This window comes from Boleophthalmus pectinirostris, unplaced genomic scaffold (genome assembly GCF_026225935.1).
Source record: "Boleophthalmus pectinirostris isolate CB_2022bp ecotype Guang Dong unplaced genomic scaffold, ASM2622593v1 HiC_scaffold_16, whole genome shotgun sequence".
Taxonomy (NCBI): Eukaryota; Metazoa; Chordata; class Actinopteri; order Gobiiformes; family Gobiidae; genus Boleophthalmus; species Boleophthalmus pectinirostris.
This window is the reverse complement of record NW_026571095.1, coordinates 17,079,436-17,106,248: the sequence shown is the minus strand read 5'-3', so window position 1 is coordinate 17,106,248 and position 26,813 is coordinate 17,079,436. Positions and strand designations below refer to the sequence as shown.

The 26,813-nt window shown below is 38.7% G+C and overlaps 1 protein-coding gene across 1 annotated transcript in view; it reads right to left on the bottom strand.

The window, feature by feature from the left end:
• Positions 1–25,999, bottom strand: part of LOC110173555 (cAMP-specific 3',5'-cyclic phosphodiesterase 4B-like) — a 39,414-nt gene extending 13,415 nt beyond the window's left edge. The window contains exons 1-7 of the mRNA XM_020939584.2: positions 25,862–25,999; positions 19,610–19,716; positions 15,269–15,519; positions 11,504–11,698; positions 11,375–11,411; positions 10,807–10,877; positions 10,135–10,184 (exon numbers count right to left, since the gene is read on the bottom strand). Coding sequence (XP_020795243.2) covers positions 10,135–10,184; positions 10,807–10,877; positions 11,375–11,411; positions 11,504–11,698; positions 15,269–15,519; positions 19,610–19,651 — 646 coding nt within the window. The 5' untranslated portion in view covers positions 19,652–19,716; positions 25,862–25,999. The remainder of the gene's footprint in view (positions 1–10,134; positions 10,185–10,806; positions 10,878–11,374; positions 11,412–11,503; positions 11,699–15,268; positions 15,520–19,609; positions 19,717–25,861) is intronic.
• Between the last annotated feature and the right edge of the window lie 814 nt (positions 26,000–26,813).

The following is a 26,813-nucleotide window of genomic DNA, read 5'->3' as shown; positions in this document are numbered from 1 at the left end:
ATCTGATCATGCATTAGAAGCTCAAGGAGTTTACAAAATACCAATTATGCCTGCAGAACAGTACAGTGTGTTTGCATGAAAAAGTCATCTTTGAGCTCCTATAATCACTTCTCCTTGCAGCTGTTCTCCATATAAATCTTTATTATACTAATAAAATAATATGCAATAAAAAGAAAACTTTGATTGAATAACATGACTAAATCACTGTACCGCCCTGTTGCACATCTGTGACTTGCATATAGTTTAGACTATAGTTTGCATAGATTGCAACATGAGCCTTATTTTTCTTACATCCACAATTACTCGTGACTGGCTTCCAAAACCAAATCTTGACTCCATGTAATCAGATGACTTGGTGTAGTTACAAATAGTTGAAAGAGATCATATAGCACACCTCAGGGCAGTGTGCTTGGCTCATAAGGACACGTGACATTCAGACATTGCCAAGTACATAGGACCACATCCTGCCCTGCTCCTTTGGTTCAGTTTGAGACATTTTCAAAAGGGAAATAGGGAACATTAGAGCCTGTTTGGACATGGCAACAGACTCAAGTGCCCAGTCCAGAACTTGATGAAAAGACATGGAGAATTAGACCATGGCACATACTTTTCCTTGGACCAGGAAATCTTTGCCAAAGCAATTCCAAGCAGGAAAAATCTTGAAACAACGGCTGTTCCTTGTGTGACTCATGATACTTGTCAGATAAATGAATGCACTTTCAGGTTAACGGTGTATGAGCGAATCACTGACTTGTTGATTTGGGGCTTTGCCATCTGCTGCCGTCACTGTAAATTACCTGCCTCTGAGTGCGTAATGATTTTTCTTCTAAACTAAAGCAACCCCTTGTAACTTTTGGTCTCAAGGGTCCTCTCAATATTTTAGTATTATTCCCTTGGTGTAGGGGTGTGTGTTTTGTACAAAAAAATTATAGTTGCATAATAAACCACTTAAATGCTTCAGTTATTTTAGTTTTGTTTCTAAATATAATGATTCGATATTCAGCTTTTACATTTCTGCAGTGCAGCCTTTTCAGTATTAACATCAGTGTATCCTACTCCTCCACCATAAAGTTACTCACTTACATTTTTCTTAATTCTCAAAAATATATTCTGTTATCTTCTGATTGATATGCCTTTTACATATGATGCACATGACAGCTACTCCATATATAGGATGGACTGTTAATTAGTTACAAGTATAATTACAATAAATTGCCTCAGTCAAAGATGGCATGACGCACATTCTAATCCACAAGTTTCTTCCAGACAGAAAGAGATGTACTTTTCCAGCCTGTTTTCTCAATACAAGGCTATTTTTTCTACTGTGCTTAATGCTTTGGCCATATGCAGTCAGCGCGACAGGACAACAGAGCTCAGTGTGTGCTGACTCTCCTCTCCCCTATAGGCCCACAGACGCGCCTCTGTGAGAACCGTCCACTGCAGTAACGTCCTGCGCCACGCTCAAACATGGACCCATCCTGTACCCCCACCCCCACGTACCCCTTCTGTAACCCCCCCCCCCCAGCCTGGGACACCTTCCTCTCACACCCACTGCACACTGCCCCTCTCTGTCTTCTCTGCAGTACCCGTCCAGAGCGTCTGCAGCCCTGGACTGTCTCATCTGGGATACCACTCACTAAAAGATCAAATTCAAAAGCAGTCAGTTTACCCTTGGATAGCATAATAAAAAATTATATTTCTTCAGAAAATCCTGAGCCTCACTTAATTTAATATTATTTTACAGCCTAAAGACCAATATAATTTTTACTGTTTTATACAATTTAAATGTGACTACAAACATTAAATTTTTATTACTGTACTGTAATACACGTTTGATTTCATGCAAAAGAGGTGATATAATTGATGGGCATGAGTGACTTGTCACAACAAAAGTTGATAAAAAGCCATGAGCAATCATTGTCATCATCAAAAGTTAAAGTAAACAGCTGCGGTGCACATACACACATTCCTGTTGTGAACCTAACCATGCACGCACGTACACATGTACACACAGGCATGTACCCCCCCCACACAGACACACACACACACACACACATGCATGCGCACACACGCACACACAGACACACACGCATATACACACACACACACACACACACTATATGTTTGAGTTTAACTTCACGCGGGGGCTGACACAAACAGCAAGGGCTGAATCACCTTTGTCTCACTATCTCTGTGCGTCAATCTGCTAACGTTTTACTCAAGAAAAACGTCTGTCAGAATTTTGTTAATCAGTTCAAGTCAAGGCAAGCCGCACTGGGCATCATCTTTGGTTTTGCATGCAATGTAAAAAATTACAATTTTGAAATATAAATAAATAAATATCTATATCTATATATTTAACTTTATAGCTAAATTTTTAGCGGGCATGTACACAGATCTAAGCCTGAAGACACTTTTGTTTTTTAATTTAAATTATCTAATTCACATCTCGTTGTTATGCTGAACTTTCCTATCATGAGACAACTGACACTTTAATGTTTGAAAATAACCGCAGACAGAATCAGAAGGGACAAGTGACCAGATCAGATGCAATGCTTTGAAGACACTACTTGTTTCAGTGGATTCATTTCAATTCTGAGAGATTTTGCTTTCAACAAATATTTAATTAAACATTTTAATTAAGTAATCCTTTGAGTATTTGCTGACAGATTTACAGTACCACTCCAGCCCTTTGTCTCTTCTAACAAAGAACCCGCACTGATTTTTTCCTCCTTAAGTTTACAAGGGGGCTTAATCAGCTCACATCTACAGTAAGCCTGCACAGATGCAGTTCCACATAAACACACACCCAGCAGGGCCAGTCTGACAGCTCCGCACACAAAGCTCCATGGAGCGCTCTTGGCACGGAGCGGCTCCAGGGCTGGGCGGCTGTGAGCTTTATGACTCTGCTGACGTCAATGACATAATTCAAATAGTTAACCATGCTGCATGCTTCCAGCTCTCCGGATCCGCGCGGCTGGAGGGAAGTCTGGAAAACCTGACATGGACTCCTGCTGGAAGCAAAGTGCAGTGGATTGAGCCAATGAGAACAGTTTAGATGGGATCTGAGGATGCTAACTCTCAGTTCATCAAGATATTTGTTCTTACTAATAATGCGAAGTTAAAAACTATTATATATTAGACATAGACGTTATTATGTTTTGCTGCTCAACATAATGCTTATTTCAGAAAAATTATATCTTCATTTAAAAAAAAACAACAACAACAAAGAACTAAGAAAGTTTTAAAAGGGCAAATTGTTGCAAAAAAACACATCTTTTATAGAACTTTTTATAATAACATAATTATAATAACATGGGTCATTGCAATTTCAGTGGTTCTGGTTCATGCATTAATTAGTGCAAATTATGCACACCAACATTCAAGCTCTGATATTTCAGTTTTCAAGGTTCAAGGTTTCTTTATTGGTACCAACAGGTAAATTTAGATGGAGTCAGCTCATTCATTCACATATGTACACATCAGCATCTAGAAAAGTGACAACCGTGCATAGTCCAGGCTAAAAGAACCCCATTAGAAAGAATACACTAAAACAAAAATGCAAATATGGCATATGTGCAAAGAGGCATAAATAAGATAAATATAATAAAATCACTTGTTTAGGGCACTGATGACTGCTCTGAATTCCCATTATCACTTATAATAATTTCCCATCAATCTGATATGAGAAGCATGCAATAGTAACTTCCTCAAAGTGCAGTGGCTCAGTTCAGCTCAGATGTGTCAGTCATCTCTGTTTCAGTGTGTTTACAATAAAAGACAAAAGATGAATGAGTAATGCTCATTGTCCAAGGGCACCACACCCTCCAAGTTACGCACACAGTCACATGGACAAGCAAACAATGTATAGGTTTCACTGCAGCTGTGTGCTCTTCATCATCATGATTAAAAGGATTTATGAGCAAGTGACTAATTAAACCTTTAATTTATTTCCTTATTTGTGTTGCCAAACAAGAATACTTTCACTGGAAAAATGTGTACTTCATGTTCATCAGTGTCTTCTGGAAAGGTAGAACAATCAATAGATGTGGAAATGTATTGTGATGTGATATAATGTAATTAATAATTTTTTTTAAATATATATATATTGTGAATGTAGGTAGAATTTTAATAGTGGGCATAATGTTTATAATAAAAATGCTGTAAATAATAAATTAAACATATAAAAATAAATAAACAATATAATAATAAAGTATTCTTCCCATCACTGTCAATGATATGGATGAATCTTTTTAATCATGAGGTCTTGACAGCTGATCCAGTGACAGTAAAAAACATGTTGGAGGACTGTGGAGGAAGAAATGTCATATATATATATATATATATATATATATATATATATGTGTGTGTGTGTGTGTGTGTGTGCGCGCATATATATATATATATATATATATATATATATATATATATATATATATATATATATATATATATATATATATATATATATATACACACACACATACACACACACACACAATGATGAGAGACAAGAGAGACAATGAAACTTATGAGATGCCAGCTCAGACGTCGCCCGGCTAAACCAGGTCTGCATCAGGTACTGGGGAACCAGAGCACCTTGATGAAAAATGGGCTACTGGAACACGGAGGAAATGGGTGAGATGTGAGAACAAGGCTCTGTTGGAATGCTACTACTACAGTAACCCTAGGCAGAGGGGTTACATTAACAGGATGTGGGAGAAATGGTTATTACGATATGATACCCACATTCCAAGCTAACGGCCAAACGGCAACTGCTATCACAACTAGAGATTGACGAGGTACAACACAAATGCTATGGCAATGGGGAGCTAGGATGCCAGGTCAGAAGGGAGTTAATACTAACTCCCCAACCAGAGATTGGATACGAAGCCCCAATAAGTGTCACGCTGAGCGAGGCAGCGACTGACCTGAAAGATAAGATCATGGCCCGAATGATCACAAGGCAACCCCGATGCCAGTTACAGAGGCTAAGTGAAGTACCATCTGAAAGTCTCCTAGAAGATGTGAATGCAGCACTGAGAGCGATCCCTACCACAACCATCACTGAAACCAATTAGCTGATATACACTTCAGCAGCAATGATCCTAGAGGTGCTGCGCTATAAGAGCAACCATGGGAGCCATGAGATATGATACCCACCATGGAAAAAACGGTTAGAGGCTAAAATCAAGGAGGTGTGGAGAGAAGTGAGCCAACTGTCAGAGGCCCAGAAAGGTGCAATGAAAAAGCAAGTACCCAAGAGGTGCAGCCAGATCCCCATATTTGAAGCACTCAAAACTGCCAAACAAAGGCTCCAAGCCTTGGCCAACCGCCTAAAGAGGTACACACGAGATAAAGAAGCCATACAAATAAACTGGCCGTTCGCAACACAACGGCAAAAGTGTACGCTCAGTGGCTGGAGACTGAAAGGTACTGGAAAGGCATGTGGGAGAGGGAGGCACCACATAACAATGATGCACAGTGGCTGGTGGATCTGAGAGAAGAAGACAGCAACCTCCCTGAACAGAATCCAGTCACCATCACAGTAGCAGGCATCCAGGAAAGAGTCTCAGGTATGAAAAACTGGACCGCACCAGGCCCTGACATGATCCACGCATACTGGCTAAATAAGCTCACTGCCCTCCACGAGCGCCTGGCAGCACAAATGAACCAGCTGCTATGGGATGGGACTCACCCTGAATGGCATACGATCCTGATCCTGAAGGATCCCTCAAAGGGTGCAGTCCCATCCAACTAACGGCCAATAACCTGTCTCTCCACAACATGGAAGCTCATGTCAGGCATCATCGAGGCTAAGATAAGGGGGCACATGGATCAATACTGGAGTGCAGCACAGAAGGGTATCGGCAAAAACACCAGGGGAGCCAAACACCAACTCCTGGTTGACGGAACAGTCGCCCATGACTGCAGAACCCATAAGACCAACCTGTGCACTGCCTGGATTGATTACAAGAAAGCCTACGACTCAATGCCACACATCACTGAATGCTTGGAGCTGTACAATATCAATAGGACTCTAAGAGCCTTCATTGCAAACTCGATGCGGTTGTGGAAAACCACCCTTGAAGCCAATGGGAAGCCACTTGCACAAGTGTCCATCAAATGTGGCATATACCAAGGAGACTCACTGTGCCCACTGCTGTTCTCCATAGGCCTGAACCCCCTCAGCCAATCATCACCCGCACTGGCTACGGATACCGACTCAGAAACAGAGCCACCATCAGTGACCTCCTCTACATAGATGAAATCAAGCTGTACACTAAGAGCGAGTGAGACATCGATTCACTGATCCACGCCACCAGGATCTACAGCACAGACATTGGAATGTAATTCCGGCTTGAGAAATGTAGCAGGATGGTGGCAAAGAGAGGGAAGGTAGTCCACACAGAGGAGGTCACACTTCCAGAGGGAACAATAGCAGACGTTGAGGGCAGTTACAAGTACCTTGGTATCCCACAAGCAAATGGCAACCTCAAAGAGGCAACAAGGAAAGCGGCTACGGCCAAATACCTGCAAAAGAGTGAGACAAGTCCTAAGAAGCCAGCTCAATGGCAAGAACAAGGCACAGGAAATAAACAGCTACGCCCTGCCAGTGATCAGATACCCTGCAGGAATCATAAGCTGGCCAAAGGAGGAGATACAGACCACAGATGTTAAGACACAAAAGCTCCTGACCATGCATGGAGGGTTCCATCCCAAATCCAGCACCCTGAGACTGTACGCGAAGCCAGAAGGAAGGAGGCCGAGGACTAGTGAGTGTGGGAACCACTGTCCAGGATGAAACATCCAAACTCCTTGAGTACATCAAGGACAAGGCCCCGACAGATGAAGTGCTCAGAGAATGTCTCAGACTGTGGGGTCCAACGGAAGAGATGCTGGAGGGACCATCATGGCAGGACAAGCCCTTACACGGGGTATACCATCGGAGCATAACTGAAGTGGCTGATATCAAGAAATCCTACCAATGGCTTGAGAGGGCTGGTCTGAAGGACAGCACAGAGGCACTCATCCTGGCTGCTCAGGAGCAGGCCCTGGGCACTCGAGCAATAGAAGCCCAGATCTACCACACCAGACAAGACCCACGGTGTAGACTGTGCAAAGAGGCTCCTGAGACAGTCCAGCACATAACTGCAGGGTGTAAGATGCTGGCAGGGAAAGCAGACATGGAGCGACATAACCAAGTGGCAGGCATAGTGTACAGAAACATCTGTGCAGAGTACGGGCTGGAAACCCCAGGATCAAGGTGGGAAACACCTCCTGAGGTTGTGGAGAATGACAAGATCCTGTGGGACTTCCAGATACAAACTGACAGGATGGTGATGGCGAACCAATCAGACATAGTGGTGGTGGATAAGAAACAGAGCAGAGCCGTGGTGGTGGACATTGCAATACCAAGCAATTGTAATATCAGGAAAAAGGAACATGAGAAATGAGAAAAATACTAGGGGCTCAAGGAGGAGCTGGAGAAAGCTTGGAAAGTGAAGGCGTGGTGCCCGTGGTGATCGGAGCACTCGGGGCTGTAACCCCATAAATGGCTACAACATATATATATATATATATATATATATATATATATATCAACCCACACTAATACACACCGATAGGCACATTTTTATCACATTTTAGACTAAATGCTATAGAATTAACTAAATATCATCATCGATTATCCAAATAGATGTCAAAATACACATTTAATCAATCAGTCAATATCTCTCACAGTTTACAGTCAACAGTGAGCACTTCCATATCCGTTAAAAATAAAAATGTCAAATCTGTTTCAATGTGCGATACCAATGAACTAAATTTGAGTTTTGTTGTGATGCATCATTTTCACACTCTGTTCTACCTCTTAAGTCAGTTCAGTACAAACATTGACTTCTTCTGACACAAATGTAAGATTTCTCAGCCTCGGTGAGCTCTCATCCCTAACCACTCCTAACCTTGTGGGCCAAGTTTCTGTAACATACTCAAATCTAGCGGATTATTTACCAGCCCTTGATGCTTACAGACGTCATAACCTGGCACAGACTGTTTTTATCAAACGTGATAGAGAAATAAGTGTATAATCTGAAGGAGTTTGAGAAGAGGGAGTCCTTTGTCAAGACCTTGTTGATAGGGTCACTATGATTTGTAAAGCTTGTTAAGAGCAAACTCACATGAGGAAACTACAATCCCCTCACGTTCTACAGCCAGATCTGTAACAGCAAAAACAAGCCACAGTGACGCAGTTTAGGCTGAGCTGATTTGAAAGATAACCTCTTTTCAGTTTGTGCCGGACTTGGGTTTTCCTCGTCACGTTTTCTGCTTCTGTTTACTCCTTTGAATCCGGAAAACCAATGGTGGAAATTTGAATATTTGTATCGGTTTGTGAACAAAACAAACATGGAATTATACCACTACTAAAACTATGCACTTTTTTGTTAAACCATCCTCTGGGGAGTTCCCTTTTTTGCTACATTTGTATATACGTAATTTGCAAAAACTGCTTATAAATGTTTGGTAAACAAATAAATAAATAAAAAATATCTGAATGTACCAGCAGAGGTATAGCAAAACTATGTATTTCAAATGAGGGTGCAGTGTACTCTTTTGCACCCTTGTAGACCTGGGCTCGGAATGCATATCACAGCCTTGCTCCTCTTTTTATTGATTTAACACAAATTAGAAGAAGTGTGACATGTCCAATGATATTTTTAACATTGTGCTATAGGCTCAAATGATACTTATTGTGTGTTCCTGTATTGATGGCATTTCCTTCACAAAATTTGAGAGAGAAAACAGGAAAAATCTGTTCTGCTTTCCGGTATGACTGATGACGAAGTTATGATCCTGTAAAACAATAATCTTGATAGACTGGCAGGAGTCCGGGACTGTATGTTCTACACACTCACCAAAAGTTGAGGACCTTGAATAAAAATGTCCTCTGCATCTTTTTACATTTTACACATTTAATCGTGTTGTTTAAGCACACTATCTCCCACATGCGTCACAATGAAGGCCAGGGGGAGAGCTAGGAGTTTGTGATTACTTGAGAAAGGTCAAGGTTTGTGAGAAGAGGGGAGGAGGACGCACAATACGAGCCCGTCGCTTGTCTTGTATTTTTTCCTGCCGATGGACGAGTCTATAGTCCATCTGTGCTGATAGGAAGTGTGTTTGAGCCACTCTGACGTCAATCCAGGACTGAGGAACCAGAGCATCAGGAACCAATCATATACCGCCTCCAACTACCGGCTCATCTTCTGCATTCGCACGCATGATATCTGACACTGGAGAACTTTAACTAAATTTAAGCTTGTCCATCATCCAAATAACTTATTAAGATTATCCAAAGGCACATTGCAGAATTATGGTGCCAATAAAAGGGTAAAAAACCCAAAAAACATCTGATTTTGATTTGAAAGTGCAGAAAGCTAATTTTACTGCATCTAATACAAACAAAATATAAACATAATAAAATGTACAAATCATAAAAGCAGTAAACATTGGAGGTTTACCAGTTGTTTATAAAACTACTACAGCCTAGGCCTGTTATGATAACAAATTTTAAAATGGAATATATTGATTAAGTGAATACAGATGATCAATGATAATAATGAAACAATTTTATGCCACTGATACAACAACCCATAGACAGGTTTAAATCACAAAAACTCTTCTAAACGTACAATATTATTAAAAAAAACATGCAGCCATACAGCACATTAGCAGAATCACACTTCTCATCTGTAATGAGTCATAGAAGTTAATTAATTAAATCTTTGGTTTATATATTATCGTATTGCCAAAAAATAAACTTAATTTTCCCAGCAGTGCAAACTAAAAGCACACAGGATTAATATTGCTGTTCCAGCTTTCATAAATATCAGGATGATAAAGTAACACTCACGGTTCAGTGAATGCAACCAAATTGTTGAAGATAATTAGGGTAATTAATTTATGCCAACTAGAACTACAGGTGCATTTTGTGGTTAGTTGAAGTACCCAATGTTTTATCTCCTAGTTGAAGTAATATTTTCCAGCCTTTCAATTCTAAGAACATGAGCACACAGATAAAACACAAACAAACATTGCTTATAAGGATTTCCAAGAAAACATTTTTACATAATTTACCTGACAGACACACTCTGGTGACAGAAGGTTGGCTGGCAGCCGGAGACCTCCTGAGAAAACAGAATTATTAGGTGGTTAGAAATAGAAATCATATTTATATAGGATTTCTACTGCAGCACATACGCTAATGACCTGCTCATAGCTCAGTCATCAGCTCAAGTTACATGGTTCACACTAGTTATATTATCAAATAAAATAGTATAACAATTTTGACAAAGTGTTTTCAGTTAACAGGGTAGTTCCAGTGGGAGGTTTTCTTCTAGCATAATTTTCATCTTATTATTATTTTTTATTTAGTTTATTTTATTCTCTCAACAAGAGCACTTTAAATGAAATACTCACCACCTCTATTCACTTCGACATGCCCTCAAAAAGCAAGGCATTTTAAACTGATTATTGTGTTTTGTTTAGTTTTTTCATTCCTCATACTATACTTTAAGTTCATAAACATTCCAGCACACCACAATACTCCCAATAAACTTAAAAATCTTAAACGTAAAACTAGGTTTTAAAAGTCTCTAACAAACTCAATGTGCCACAAAATTGGAATAAATTCTTTGGCGCCCCCACATGGTGAATGTTGTCAAACGGCATTTACTCAATTGCTTCTTATATTTTTCTATTTCACTTCACTGAGTACACATGTTTGACTGTAAAATTGTAACTACTCACTTGTTGGAGACACACTGCACATTAGTCAGAGTGGTGAAGTTGTTTCTGACCGTTCTGAGGCTTGCTAGCACCTTCAAAGCAACAAAGGATTTCATCAAAAACAACATACATTTTGTTTATATTGATTATATAATGGAAGATATTATTATGGTGGTTCACTTTAAGTTGGTGTTTTGATTAAGCATAATATGTCCATACAATAGACTGTAACATAAGTAGGTTTTAGTTTAAAATTTGTATTTTATTTATTTTATTTAACCATTAAGAGGATGTCTCTCAAGAAAAAATATTTTTTCAATGGAGACCTGGCCAGAAGGCACCTCAGCAAATAGAAAAACTGATGAATTAATAATTAAAATAGTAAAATGTAAAATATGACAAAGACAAAGCCTAACTCAGCTCCAGACAATTCAAATAATGTCTGCGCTACTGGGATTAAAGTAAAGGTATTGATTGTAACATCTTAATGCAGCCACTTGATGGTGCTGCTCCATTTTAAGCAAACCTTGTGTACATAAACAGAAATGACTAAACTAAAATTCTCACAGTTAATAAAAAGTACTCTTACCTGAGCGAAGGGAGTTACAATCAAGTCTTCGGTGTGCCTAACAAATATTATAATAGTTAGTTTAGTTACTGTTTTAAAAGACTGCAGTAACCATATCAAACACTGAAACAAATATAGTATATGACTCACAGATCTCCCACGATAGAGGAGTTTCTGGACAAGGATTTAGGTGAGAGCTCATAGTCACTGTCAGAGCGGTAGAGGAAGGACTCTCTCCGTTGGCCGTGGCAGGCTGAGTTTGGATGCAGGACCAGACTAGATCCTGGAGAACCCTGTGGGTCTGAGGGACTGCAGCACAACGAAGGACCATTCTCACCATCAAAACTGCAAGAAACAAAAGATTTCAAGCTTTAAATCATTCATTCATTACAGTGAGTGTTTTTACATCATGATCATAAATCCTCTCTCTCAAAAATGATTATTCAGCCCCACGCTTCACTGGTCCAAAAACCCATCAAGGGCTTCAGAAATAAGTGCAAATCAGAATGGGGAGGGGCTGTTTTCTGTCAGCTGCTGCTCTGTTTGTGTGTAGCAGAGGATTAAAGCTAGGGGCTGCTCCACAAGTCTATTTGGGATTTTATTAGACATGGGATAGATGAGGCTATATTTAGAACTATAGCAATATAGAGCAATTACCAAATCTCAGAGACTTTAAATATACAGAATGTCATCTGCAAAAAACAAAACTTTAGACCTCTACAATCATATTCTGTAATGAATGGAATTCTTGTATTAATTTATCAGTTCACTTTTAAGCCTGCTCTCAAAAATTTATGTTCTCTGATGTGTTTACAATGTACACTCAGAACAGAATCCTAGAGCAAATTTAATTGGAAACATAATACAGAAAAACTACTCTTTAGTTTTTCTGTAGTTTTTTTTTCTAAATCGTGCAGACCTAATGATAACTACTGTACTGCTAACTACAGTAAATAATGAACTTTAATTGGGCACCCTCAAAAATATCACAGCTTATATTACAGGGAGACCAGGATGTGTAAAGGTAAAGTAAACACAGTGAATTGCTGTGGAGGCTAAAGAGGCTGTAATCTGTCATATACTAGTGGTAATGAGAGGAACAGATGATGAGGTCAGATAGACCGGGGAGGTGAAAGGTCAAAGTGCGAATGCTGCAGCTACAACAGATGCTCTCAGCCACCAAAACACTCACCACTCTCTGAATCGCTAAACTGTAAAGCATTGTTCATGTACAACATATTTGTATTCCATATTTCATGATTAATATTTCTGACTACAGTCTCAAACAATACTAATTAAGCTCCAGTCCAACCATAGACCGTCTGGGTCAAACAACCAGTATTGCACAGATGATCGATAATTACATACAAACCCATAAAGGTCACACATGCTCTTTTCACATCATGAAACTTCAGGAAAAAGATTTAAAACCGCGACATAATCACTTAATCTGAAACAGCAGACAGCTCTTTAGTGACGCACTATTTGAATAGATATACACCAAATGTGAGTGTATTTATAAAAATGTTGTCACAATATTAAGTTTAAGAAATAATATTTTATTTCAAAATATTATGCATTATATAACTGCTGGAGGCTTAGCCAACTTCTTGTCTCCATCATGGAACATTCCACAGTATGACACTGAACATTTCAGTCTTCATGCAGACAATCAGATGATGCTACTAGGCCAAGTTATAGGTCAGATCTATGGAGAGGCAAGCCCCATTATGAATGCTTGATAAGTTTAATGCTGTACTCTGGAACATTCCAGGCAGATGAAAATGTCCATGGAGACAAAAAGGTGGTGGAGCCACCACTAGCAAAGTTACATAGTGCACTTTTAAGAAAAGGTGGTAAAAAGTGAAATGTAAGTAGTCACCTGGGAGCTGAGATGAGCACACTAGTCACCACCTCTTCACTGAAGTCAAAATGTTCCACCCTGCATCTAGGAGACCTGCGCATCATCTTATATACTCCAGCACCATATGTATACTCTAACTCTGCTCTTTATGGAGAAAAAACAAAATCTAAAATGTGTCCAGTGAGAAACCATATGTGGGAATATTTGTTCCTCTTGGCAGATGAGCTGGCTCTGGTCAGGATCCACAAGGACTGGGCTGTTTATCTGCCTGCCTGTCTGCAGATTAGTGACATTATCATACTCCTCCCACCGGCCTCTTCTGTGTGATGTGACATACACACTGTCAAAATTTGACAGTCAAATATAAATATTTTGAATGAGTAAATAAAGTTCTGTGACAATAAATGGAAAACCTTACTCTAGATGTTTGTATGTTTTTATTGTTGTAATATACAGAGCCCTTTGTAATATACAGAGCCCTACAGTTTATTAAGCTTTAGTTTGGGCAAGTTTCATTTCTCAGAATGGTAATGTTTTTGGACTGATCTTTTATTGCTGATTTAGTGGAGTTGGATTCTGTACCTCTACCTGGGGCTGTGCAATTAATCATTGTTTAATCAAGAGTCTGTCATTGGTCAGTTAAGGGCTTCACAGCCAATCCACTGTCTATAAAAGTAAGTGGTTTGGAACTGAGATGAGACTTCAGAGAAAGAAATTTGATTAATTGGTTTTAATAAGACATTTTTTGTCATATTGCCCAGCCTATGTATCTATGAAACCAACATTACAAAACATTACACCCACAGACTATACAGCGTAGATAATATTGACAGAGGATGAGACAAAGGTATTATTCATAGAGAATATTTTAGAAAATGCACTTGATGCCCGAGTTAGACACTTAAAAAATGAAAGTGATAAATGCTTTTAAACTTACAGACAGCAGAATTGCAATGCTAAGCACAGACATAGACATACTGGACTGGAATCTATTTAAGGCAACAGCAAAAAGTGTAGGAAATATAGAGAGCAAAGTCAAACTCAGTGGCCTCACATAGCCTCTTCCCATTATGATGCTCTGCCCGGACAAATCTATAACTCTTCCTGAAGCAGAGAGGTGTTTGGCTGCTTAAAAAGAAAGTGTCCCTTAGCAAAAGAAAAAAAAAAGAAAAAAGAAAAGGAAGAAAGAAAAACGAATTGCATTAATGATGTAATATAGTGTAGTTTGATCAACACATGTAGCTTATTTTTTTTAACAAACGCATATTCTCTCTAAAACACCCCACACACTACAGGAGAATTTGCCCGATTTAGGCTGCGATTTGCTTCTCCACGAGTTCGGAGGGACGTGACCCGACTTTTTGTCTTCGTGTGTGATTTTGAAGCTGCTGCGTTACTCATGTGTGGTGTCAGTGTGACTCTGAGCTGCTCTGTCAGATCATAACCACCAAACATCAGCAATGCTACGGTAACGGTCAACAAAAACAGAGCGTCAGGGGCAAAGGAGTGACAGACACAGAGGTGCAAACAAACTCAGGAAACAGTGAAAATAATTAATAAGATTTTATTACTCACCTCTGTAAAGAAGTACATTTAATCTGCAGCATCTCATCCACATTATCCATAAAATTTGTCCTCCGCAAACAATAACATCCAGTCCACAAAACAACACTATTAATTTTAAGAAATTAATTAAGAAGATTTTAAATGTGCGTTTTTGTAGTTTTGTCGCACGTTTAAAAATCATTCAGTCTGTGGCGGCCTTAAGGGTAAGACGCTCTGTCTATACAGTATATCCAAGACTGATTTATTTTAAACTGCACCATAACTGGACAATTTTCCTCCTTGGTCTATCATAACTGAAAGCTATCCTTCTAATCAATACTCTTCCGAGCAAAGCCGTGCCCTTAGTGGCATTGTAAACAGAAGATAAAGTCTATATTTTCAAACCATATACTTTACAAACAAGACACACTTAATACAAACTGAAGTGAATAGTAGAGAACCACATGTTTTGATTTAAGTGACATTTCTGTGTACACTGCTGTTACCTGTCTGAGTCTGCCTGTGTGATGTCGATTCGGGGCAGTGAGGCGATGGGCAGGCTGGTCGGTCTGCTCCGGGTTACTGGGTCCTCGTCAGGGGTCACAGGCCGCGCACGGTCCCGTTCCTTCTCTGCCTGTCGCCATGACAACGGAGGCAGCTGCAAGTTCCCAGAGAAGCGCCTGTGGACTTTGTACAACAGGTCCACACCGAGGGAGCTGCCACTGGGGACCGGCCCTGGAGACGGCTCCTTACTCTCCTGTCAGTGTGGAAGAGAAGTATGCGCATATTTTAGAGTCTGACATGGACGTCACACTGCTGTGCATAAAGACTACGATGTTTTGATTAAAAAACAATGCAGGGCCACAACAACAATGAACAAAATAATTATGGACAAAGCACGTGGTGCGGCATGAATTTCCCAATACATAGTGAGAAGAATGGACAATTGAGAGTGACATCATGCTGGGGGTGTTCTATGTATATGTGTATGGCAGAATGTTCAGCAGTTACCACGGTGAACCAATGCACACATTAGCAAATATAGTCAAAAAAGCTGTAAGATAGTCTGAAAACTTAATAATAAACAAATAAATGGATATAAACAACACATTTTCTGGCGTCTGATCAATAGGAGTGTTCATGGTCCTGTTTAGGCACCTAATTTTCAACAAAAAGGTGAGAGTGACCACATTGAAAAGTTAATGCTAGCAGGGGACTTGTTTAGCAATAACAATGAGCTCACACATTGTAGTTCCAAGTAAGTCAGTTCTTTCTGTTCATCTTAAATTAACCATCTCCAGGCAGGCGTTGCAGATTTGCAACAGCTAAATGCCAGTTACCTACTTACTCCACATCCATATTTTATGAGCTTTTTTAACTCAGGAGCCTTTTCTCCCATCCGTGCTGATAAACGTGGGCGATGCAGACTGTGCAAGAATGGCTACACGCAAACGACCTGCCAGAAGTGCAAAATACTTTTTTTTTTTTTTTTACAAAGGATAAAAAAGTCAGGATTGTATATTACTACCCAATATTATAATTTTCCCCAAATATCAGATTTTTCCTGATACTAAAAATTAATTTGAGCCTGAGAGGGTTAAAATCTAACAAAGCCTCAAACAGAGCATACCTGCAGTTAGTATCATACCCCAAGGGAATGTTGATGATATCAGCTGCAAAATATAAATTTTCCTTTGTCATTTAAAATATCATTAGCCTCACTGCATAATTGCCAAATTATTTTTCAAGGCTTTTGGCTGTAAAAATCTTTCTGATGGCTGGGTTATACTGAAAACATCTAACTACATTTAATACTTTGATTCAATCAATGTAACATTCAAGCTTCACAAGCTTCAGCACATCTGAACAAATGCATAAAGTTTAATTACTTTCACTTACATTTTAATCCTTAATTGAATCCACATAAGACAAACAAAAATTAATAGTTTTATCAGAGTTCTCTAACACCCATGCCACCAACTGACATTTTATGATGCCACGCTGAATATAAATTGTCTGCTTAGGTTGTCTCTTTGAGTGTGAAGGTTCTCGTAAAAGGGGCTCCGAGTGCTGGGCTGCAATGGCTGGCTGTAAACAAGCCAGAGCTCATTGTGCATACATCACCGGCCACTTTATGTTCGGCGCATGCGAGAGTAAATGAAACACGCCAACATCCCAATTCAATAAAGGCCTAGCTCAGAAGTAGCAGGAGGGAGAGATGGAGGGGGGGTCGAAGGATTCCTGGAATACCACTTCAACGAAACAAGAAGTTATTTGTTTGTTACTCAGAGTTTGCGTCTGATTGGAGCGGGAGACTGGAGAGAAAGTGTGGACAAGAGTGAAGTCATAGACAGATCTCACAGTGCCCAGAGCAACCAGAGGAAGAAAGATTTGGTTTGATGGGCACACCATAAATTCAATCAAATCTGATGACATGATGACAGTGACATAATATTTTTAGTGGAGGTAGTCAAGAATGCTGTATTCATGCATATTCTGCTTTCAGTGTCCAACAAAAAAAATAATTATGATATATATATGTTCACTTCAGTATTAATATTGGCAGCATTTGTCTTTAATAACAGCTTTTATGTCCTTTGATATAATAACTTAAAAATAATATCTGTATTAATTTATACATCTGCTTGAGAACTGTGATATATTGTATATTGTATATTTTATTGCTAAATATTTATCAGGTGTATAAAGGACAAACAAACCTAACATAGATAATGCTGATATGATTTATATCTGACATGCACTTTATCTAAAGAAATCATTGATCATGCCAAATAAAGCAAGTCTAAGAGAGATGAAAAAAAAAAAAAAGAGAAAAAAAAGACAAATGAGGAAAGTATATCAGAGTTTATCAGAATGACAGAAGCAGGAGAAGGTTATAGACCAGGACTGGGACAGACAGGATACTGTTGTCAGTAAACAGAGATTTGCTGACTCCTCTCCTCCTTCTTGGAAATGTAATTTGTCTGATTTATTGAGTTTGTCTTTAAGACACATTCTCTGTCAAATGAAGAGGGTGAGAATTAAATCCAGCCTAACAAGACTCACAGTGAATTCTGAACGGAAGGTACAGTAGAAGTAGAGGCACGTGTGAAAGCCTGTGGATTTATTGATATCATCTTATCAGACAGTTTCCTTCACCGCCTAAGTATTTGTCAATCCTGCATCGACTGCACCTCTCACATCCGGACATGTAATCCTAGAGCCTCATTGATTCACCGAGCTTGTTCCAAATGACACACTGCATTTACAGCTTATGTGTTTCCATGTAACTTCAACAAGAGATACATAAAACCTCAGGTACATTTCAAAACAGTGCTCTCATTTCTCAAGGCTGGTTTGTGCTTAGTGCTGTGTAGCAGAGGTCGCAGAAGGGCAGGAGATGAAAGTTAATAAACCAATGTCACAAACTGGCAGAACATGAAAGAGCGGCTCAACTCAAAAGTGTGATTCGTGAAAAAATCAACAAATTATATTCTGAAGCTTGAGGAAATCTAAGCCTAACCTGAATTATTAAACTGCACCATGAAGGAGAGAAATGGGATGTGCCTCAATTATTTAAAGGTGTAGAATTTAAATCTGTAATTGGAAGTTGCAGACGATCACTACTGAAGCAACAATACCAGCGTCTTAACAAAACTATACAAATCTGTTCAAAATACAAAAGAAACAGAAAATTAATTATGTGTGGAAGTCAAATGTTTGGTGAACACAGAACTCAGTGCCTATAGACTCATGGTAGAAGTATGTAAAAAATAAAGCCAACTTATAGGCTAATACCAATACAAACTTCTAAATAAGAACTTTAATAACTGTAACTTTTAATAACCTATAACTGTAACAAAAAGTTGTTTGACTGTTTGAAAAAGTCATACCTTATGAGATGGCTCAATACTGATACCGACTGTTAACAGGAATTGGGCCCTATCCAGAAATTGTTATGGGATCAGATTTATGCATTGATTGGATCAAGATATTGGTTTGGGTTTAGGTCAATCAATTAAGACTCGTATCATCGTCTTATGTCTTTGGATATAAAGTACAATATACAAATAGTGTATATGTTGTACAAAACTGGTAGCTAGACTGTAGGTGTAGAGTTAATGGGGCACACTGAGGACACGAAAATGCATGTTGGCATGTGTGCGTTTGGTGTGGATTTGAGTAAATCCTCTGGCTTTCTATATTAACACACTTACGGCAGACACATGAAACAGATGGAGCTCTCAGTCAGACCTGAATATTTTTAGATTCTTTCATTCACTGTGAATGCGCTCAAGTTAACCCAAAGCCTTGTTATTGACAAACACAGGAGAAACTATCCATCTCTGTGCTATGGAGCTATGGAAGAACACAGGTCCTCTGTTCTGTGGACCATTGGATGGATCTCTGCATGTGCACTGTACAGTCATCTGTGTATGACTCAGTCACAAGTACACAGACATGCTGCACCTGGCCACCTTTTCCCAAAAGATCAATCTGCTCCTATTTTTAAACAGGCAGAAGAGAACAATGACAGCATAGAGGAGGTAAGGTGGGTTAAGTGCTGAGGGACAAAAAAACAGAATGCACTGGTGGGAGCGAGGATCGAGTCAACCTTTGAAAGCTCTGCCAACTGAGCCACTGCTGCACATGTCCTTTATGGGTGAACACGCAATGTACTGCCGCACTGTCAAGTATTTCCATTTATTATTCATTACCAATATATAAGTTTCTTCTTGAAGTTTCTCCTCTAGTGTTCTTACCATATAAGTTTGTACCGTCATGCACAGTATGTACCGATAAATACATAGATGGACTGATGGTTGAGTGAGTAAATTGAAGTGTACCTCTCCTGGTGTGACCCCATGTGCACTCCTGCTTTTCCTCATCTTGAGACACAGTGGATGTCCTCTTGTGTGGAGCGTTGATGGTGCTTCAGTGAGCTCTTCTTCGCCTGCACACACCAACAAACATGAGGAGGTGGAGGAGGACAGAACACAGTTACAAGTTAGATAAACAACAACACTGCCCTGAAAGACTTTGATAATAGTGTGAATCAGCTCAGATCAAGATTCATATTATGGGGCTTGCTAAACAGAGGCACTGACAGCCATTTCAACCATACTTTCCCCTTGGCATTTTATGTAACAAATCTTTTACAGCGTATGTTTCTGGATGGTGAAAAAATGCATAATGTAACCAAGATGCTTACTAAAAGCAGCAACTACTAAGCCAGTATGTAACTCTACATATAGTTATTAAATAAATAATACTGCTACAAAAACAGAAACTCAGTTTACATGTTATTGTTAGTTGGCATCATTTTGGAGTATTATAGGTATGTGTATGTGTTTTATTGCTACTAAAATTTCATACTCTGTTTCAGTACTGAAGAAAAGACTCAATACCTCATACCAATTTCGATACAACAATAACTTAAAAAAATAATTTTAAAAACAAAATAATGGTAGTTTCAGCCATACATTCTTTCTCATGTAGATGAAGACTATTCTAAAACTATTCAGGAAATGTTCAACTGCTCTGTCTATTTAACTTATTTCAGTATCTATATTTGCTTAAATGAGTTTAAATTGCCCATAGTAAGGGAATGAGTAAGTGAAAAGTTGCATGTCTAACACCCCTATAGGGTTTATGAATTCTTGAGACAGGTGTAGCAGAGGGTTAGAACCTCCAGGAATCATGATTAAGTAAAACACTATGAAACATTTATTATCTGGGTATGCTGGCCTATAGCAATTGAAACTTTGAAAAAACAAACAAACAAACATAACAATACTCTATTTTTCATTTTGACACTGCTGTAATGTTATGCCCGTGTTCCTCCTGTTTACTGTGGTTTGGAGAGGTCAGTCTGTCTTGTCCATCTGGGCTGAGTGTGCCTCGTCAATTATACATGCAACAAGCTCTTCTGCCAGAGAACAGGGCAGACGTGTGATAGTCAATATTTTCCGCGTCATTCCTTATTGATTTCTCCACTATCCGCTCACATTAAGCTTTTATTTAAGTGCCCTACCATTCCAACCCAAATCTGTTTCCATGTGGTGCCAAACAGAGCTGCTGCTGGGGCTTTCCATCTGTCACATGGGACAAAGCAAATATTTGTGTGAGACCCCAAATGAGGAACAGACAGCTTCAGCCGTTAGTGTATGGTGTGTTTTGTTCTACTGGAGCTAAAGGTTGTAATAACTACATGATAAAATGCCACATAAGCTGTAGGTCACATCCCAGCATGAACAGTACAGGATTTCAATAATGTATTACTTGTGAGCCAGGCGGTTTCATAAGGACACTAAATGATTCTACATATACTTCAACTTATTTATCCATACTCTCACTGTGATAGGCAAAAAGTCACTACAATTAAAGGTGCACAATGTAACTTTTCTGGTAGAGGGTATGCCACCTGCTTGTCAACATTATTACTTTGTCTGATTGTTCCACAGTATAGCATTAAAACAATAACATGTCCATGGAGACAACAGGTGGGTGCACTCCACACTAGTGCACATTTTAATTACAGCACTGGCAGTCTATTTAATAGTTTCTTTGTATAAGATAATATACATTTAATGATGCTTTAAAAGTGTTCTGTATTTATACAATTTATGCCTGTTTTGCTGATGATAACAAATACTTTTGCTGCTACTTTGGTTACCGAGTGCACACAGCAGCTGTTCTTCCTCCCTGAAGACTACTTAAAGTGTGCTCCGTTTGTTACATACAGACAGAGGACCCTCTCCGAGACCACTTACTGGGAACTGACTTGGTGCTTGTTTTTGGGGGGTTATTTTTCAAAGCCTTCAACACAGTTTAACTGAAAATTTAAAGCCTCACAACATAGTTAGAAAATAAAGGCAAGTGCTGCCAAGAAATGTACTTTTAATCATTATACAAAGTTGTGTTTGAGGTTTTTAGACATTTGACCCATCATACCATCTTACAACAAAATTTTAAAAACTCAGTGGTACTCTTGACAAAAATGTAGTGTAATACTTAAACTACATTAACAGTCTAATCGTCCTCCTCTTAATAGTCAAGAGGAGAACTATTAAAAATAGTCCTCTGTGATGGATTACTTCAATTTAGGTTGTATTTGGAAGGGCATCAGATGCAAAACGAATGCCAAATCAGTATGCAAATCACTGACCCCTTTGAGACAAACAAGTTGATAGAGATAGACATTCACATTTATTATTGTCAAAGCAACTGCATCACATTTGAATAAAAGTAAAACATGCTCAACAACATAATATTCTATTCACATGGATTCATGGATGAGCTATTGTGCCTGTCAACAATACAGTTTGAATCCATTTGGATAAATTGAACAATAAATACAACAATTTTAAATACTGGCAGTGACTCTAGAATGATTTATAATGGCATCAAGGTTGGTGGTTACAGTAAGGACCACTTAAACCTTTAATCTTTTATAAATCTTGAATCTTGGATAAAGTTTCATCACAGAAGAAATATATTCAGGTCATTAGAAGTCATGGGTGACATTGGAGTATGTCGGTTTTAAGAATGCCTATAAGTGTGTTTTACCTGTGGGGAACAAACAGAAGCAAGCAGAAAATGTGCAAATCATGAATACAAAGCAGCAGAAATGTATGGAGTCTGTGGTTCCATATACAATACAGAAGACTTATGTCTTAATATTCAAAATGACGCAATAAAATTGAGATCTGATTGGTACTGACTGTGAGTGTTCATGTAGAAAATTGAATTACCTTAGCAAATATTAGTGGAAGACACTATTCTGCAGTGCTTTATCCTTGTAATACAGCTACATTCCTGAACTTCAAGCTTAAGAGTAATGATTCTTATCGTATCACTGCATCATACACTGTGTTTGTTCAGTGTGTAGGCAGAAAATATTCTTTCCACTTCAGGCAGGTGAGTTAAGGTTATGTTATAACCGTTAAATTAAGAAATGAAAATGTAACCAGTCTGTGTTTTTGTTTATTAGCAAAAGCAATGAAAAATAATGAACAGATTTAACATTTTCAGAGTAAATGGGCAAGTTTCTAATTTACAATAGATGTGAATAAAGATGAAATTGTTGCCAGATAATTCAACATGATCTGATGTAGACAGACAACACAATGACAACAATAAAGAAGGACAAATAGATTGAATGTCAATCGAGTCACTGATTGAATTTCCTTAATATAAGAGATACAGCAATTTAGAAGGTAATAAAGCTGTCATATAAAAACACCCACTGCCACTAAGAGTACTTACCATTCTGTGTAAGAAAACATCGCTAAGCTTTTGTGATATTGTCACAAAAGACGCTTCTCTTTTTATTACCTATCCATCTGCTAAATAAATCTTTCTCCTTAAAAGGTCCTGTATTACACAAAATGGATTCTCCTGAGCTTTAAACCTTGTTATAAAAACATACCTAGAGCTGTGTTTTGTTGCATTCACACATGTTTGAGTACGGTAACCCTTTTAGCCTATTTTACATCTTCAAAGCTCAAAATGCTCTGCTCCATCTAGTGATAGTTAAAAGATACCTTTAACCTTTTATTCGGTGGAGATGAGCAATTCCAGGGCTGAAATCATCCAAATTATTCCAGTGAAGTTTTAAAAGCATAGTGGACCATTTCCTGTATTATCACATGGCATTACAAAGTGAAACAAAGAGCTTAAATAAGCAGGGTTTGTGTGTTTAACAATTGAATGAAACATAACACAACTCCAATATTTGTGATGAGGAAAAATCCTTATAACATAGTTCAGAAAATAGCGTAGTATGGGCCCTTTTAAAGTCCAAAATAGCTCAAAGAAACACCAACAAAGAACTATAGCTGTGTCAGTGCTAGGGCCAACATAATTCTATCTCCAGCTGAAAACTGAGACAGAAATTATTCCGCGCTTGAGGCCATGGGCTATAGTCCTTAGATGTGCTCTTGAAGATGACCAGGGCAAATCAATAAGATACACCTCCACCTTTAAACAACAGCTGTGTACATTGCAAGGGGAAAGTGTAATGGATCTAAATCAAACTAAAGCAGCAGACACAACATTAAAAATATACATTCTCTACACACTACATAAGAGCACATGGGAGGAAAATGTTGTGAACAGTTGCTAGATTCTGCAACATCATAGTCTCCTAGATTCTAAAATCTAAGAAACATAATTTTAGGTTTCAATCAATGATCTAAGCCAAGGGAAATAAATGTATTTATTCCTTATTAATTTGATTTTGCCATTTATTTCTTCAATATTTTACCAGGAAAGTCAATTGAGAACAGAGAAAACTGAATAACTGACTGAGTGGTTCAGTCTTTAATTCTCAGCTTGGTGCCAATTTTGACTTCAGATATAATTTTCTAAACAATGTATTGCTGTGGCTACCAAATAAAATTGAGATTTATTCATTCAAAAACTAGATAAAAATGTACTGTACTATGTATACTACATGTTATACTAAATATGAAACCTTAGTTATTGTGAATGGATTATTATGAGACATACAGCAGTGTCAGGGGACGAACACATCATGGCTCAGAACAGAGAGTCTTACATACATCACTTTGTGGAGGATTCAGATTACAGGCTGAAAAAAAAAATCATAAAAATGAGACTAGTGTAAGGCAATCATGTGTGAGAGGGCAGAGGCACTTGTCTGGGATTGTGTGAAAGATAGCAGTAGTATGATGCGATGCTCTGACTCCTCAAAGCTATGATACAATTATTCTTTTCGCTTCGAGGGACTTGGCTCTCAGTGTGTGACCACAATCACAGTCCGAGCCCAGTACTGTGCAGCCCACTCTGACCATGGCTCCCCTAGGATTTGGTACATGCTTAACTTGTACAGTCAGCTGTGGTGGCATTTTTATCCTGAAAACCATCACAAAAGCCATTCACCAGTAACAGCACTGTCCAGTAAATGAGTCATGATTCTGGCAACAAAAAGACTGGCTGGTATGGCCAATTCTGTTAGTCTTCACTGAGAATAAAAATAGAGTGGCCAATATGCTTTTCAAATGCAGTAGGATCACAGTGCTATAGACTAAGGTGAACTGAAGTGGAATATTTCATTACAGTAGTACAGTAGTTGTAGAAAGATCACATGGAGTCAATAAATATGTATAATACAAATTAATTTTTTGTTGTTATTGTGGTTTTGAAATGGGTACCTATGAACATATTGAGTATTTTCCTTATATTATCAAAACTTCTTCCATTTAGAAATTATATTAGGCTATTGTGCAAAATAACACCAATACAAACAGAGTAGGCTACCTAATATCAAAACTCTTATTATCTCCCTTCAAGGACTACTGCTACAGCAAACCATCTGTCTCCAAGTTTTCCACCTGACCCCATCCCCTCATCCTCATTGGTTCTTCTGGTTTCATGTTCGGCATCTCTAGCCTCAGCACCCCCTCTTCTCTGCTCTTCTCTTCACCTCTCCAAATGATTTAATCTCAGAGCAACGCCCTTTTGACTTTATGCTAATGAAAAAATAAATCTCCTTTGCCTTTTCCCTATGTCCACTTTGTATTGACATCCTATTGTCGCAACCCAATACAAAGACAAAAATAAGGTCACCTGATAGAAAAACATGTGACTGAGCCAAACTGGAGAAGGAAGCTATAACAAAGCCCACGCGAATTGCTTATTATCATTTTCACAACCCACAGCCACGTTTTCTTACGTTTAATTAGGTTCATTAATCCTGCCTGTCTTGGCTGACCCCATTTGACTCGGACTTGCAAATAGAAATCACACTCCACATTTGAGAGCGAGATTTTGTTGTGGTCTGCGTAAAACGTGGCGGTGTGAAATTACGCGCTATCTGAATCAAAAGAATTTTAATGAGTTGAAAATTATTCATTGTTTTAAAGCAAAAACAAATGTTTTTAGATGCTAGTCACGTTTCAAACTGCACTGTAGTGTGGCTGGAACAGAAAAAGCACCTGCGATGAACAAAGTCTGTTTTCAGCGAGGAACCAAAGAGAACTTCACCCAGCCCGTCAAAACTACAAAGGGGCTGCTGCCACCGCAGGATGCAATAAGATAATATATAAGAAATGCCAGTAGTAACACTTTCTTACCAGTTGTAGATTTTCACAAAGACCGACGCGCTAGGCTGTGATCCTATGTGATCGTGCTCCTGCTCGCCGAAGAGGCACGGACTGGACACGCCGTTTCCCTCCTTTATATTACGTCCCATTTGTGTCGTTCGCGCTTGGTCCATTTTCAGATCCCGACAGCGAATCGATTTGCATTGACACAGACGACGCACAGCCGTACCTCACCAATGGCAGTGACCGCACACGCCCTGCTCTGCCCCCATCCTCCCCCCAACAACTCAAGGCTCCCACGAGCTTCTATAACTATGGAAGTACTAGTATGTGCACTGTGTCTTTGTCCTGTTTTTATAAGTTTATCATTGAAATATCGATAGCCTACTGTAGCATATTACATTGATAACAACATTCATTCTCGTGCACAATTGTTGTGCCTGCTTTTGATCAATAAAACGTGTAGGCTATTAGACATTTATTAACCCTGATGAAGCGTTTGTCTCAATATGGTGGTGTTGTGTAAACTAAAATGGGCACACTCGTATAAATAAGTCTTTGTGAATTCACGGCCAAACTCTACAGTCTGAATAATTTTGATGTCTTTGTTGCCAAGCAACAGCTCCTGTCCTGGAAAAAGATGAAGAGTCCCAGAGTTCATTCGCTGCCTCCAACTCCATACTGTGTTTTTGAGTATTGTAAATTATGCTTTCAGAATCTGAGGTTTGGTTCATAAAACAGACTGGTAGAAAGCAATGTAAACAGTAATACACAAACAAATGCCTGTATAAGCGTTCATCTCCTGTTTAATATGGGCTAACTGAAGGCTTATTCGTTTTGATTGTCAACTGAAGTTGAAAAGTGTTTGGTCCTTTCATTTGCATTTTGTGAGAACAGATGTCATATAAATTTAAATTATACATCTGTGTTTACACAGATCAAGTCCATTTTCATAAATGACAAACCAGTATTTACTCTATCC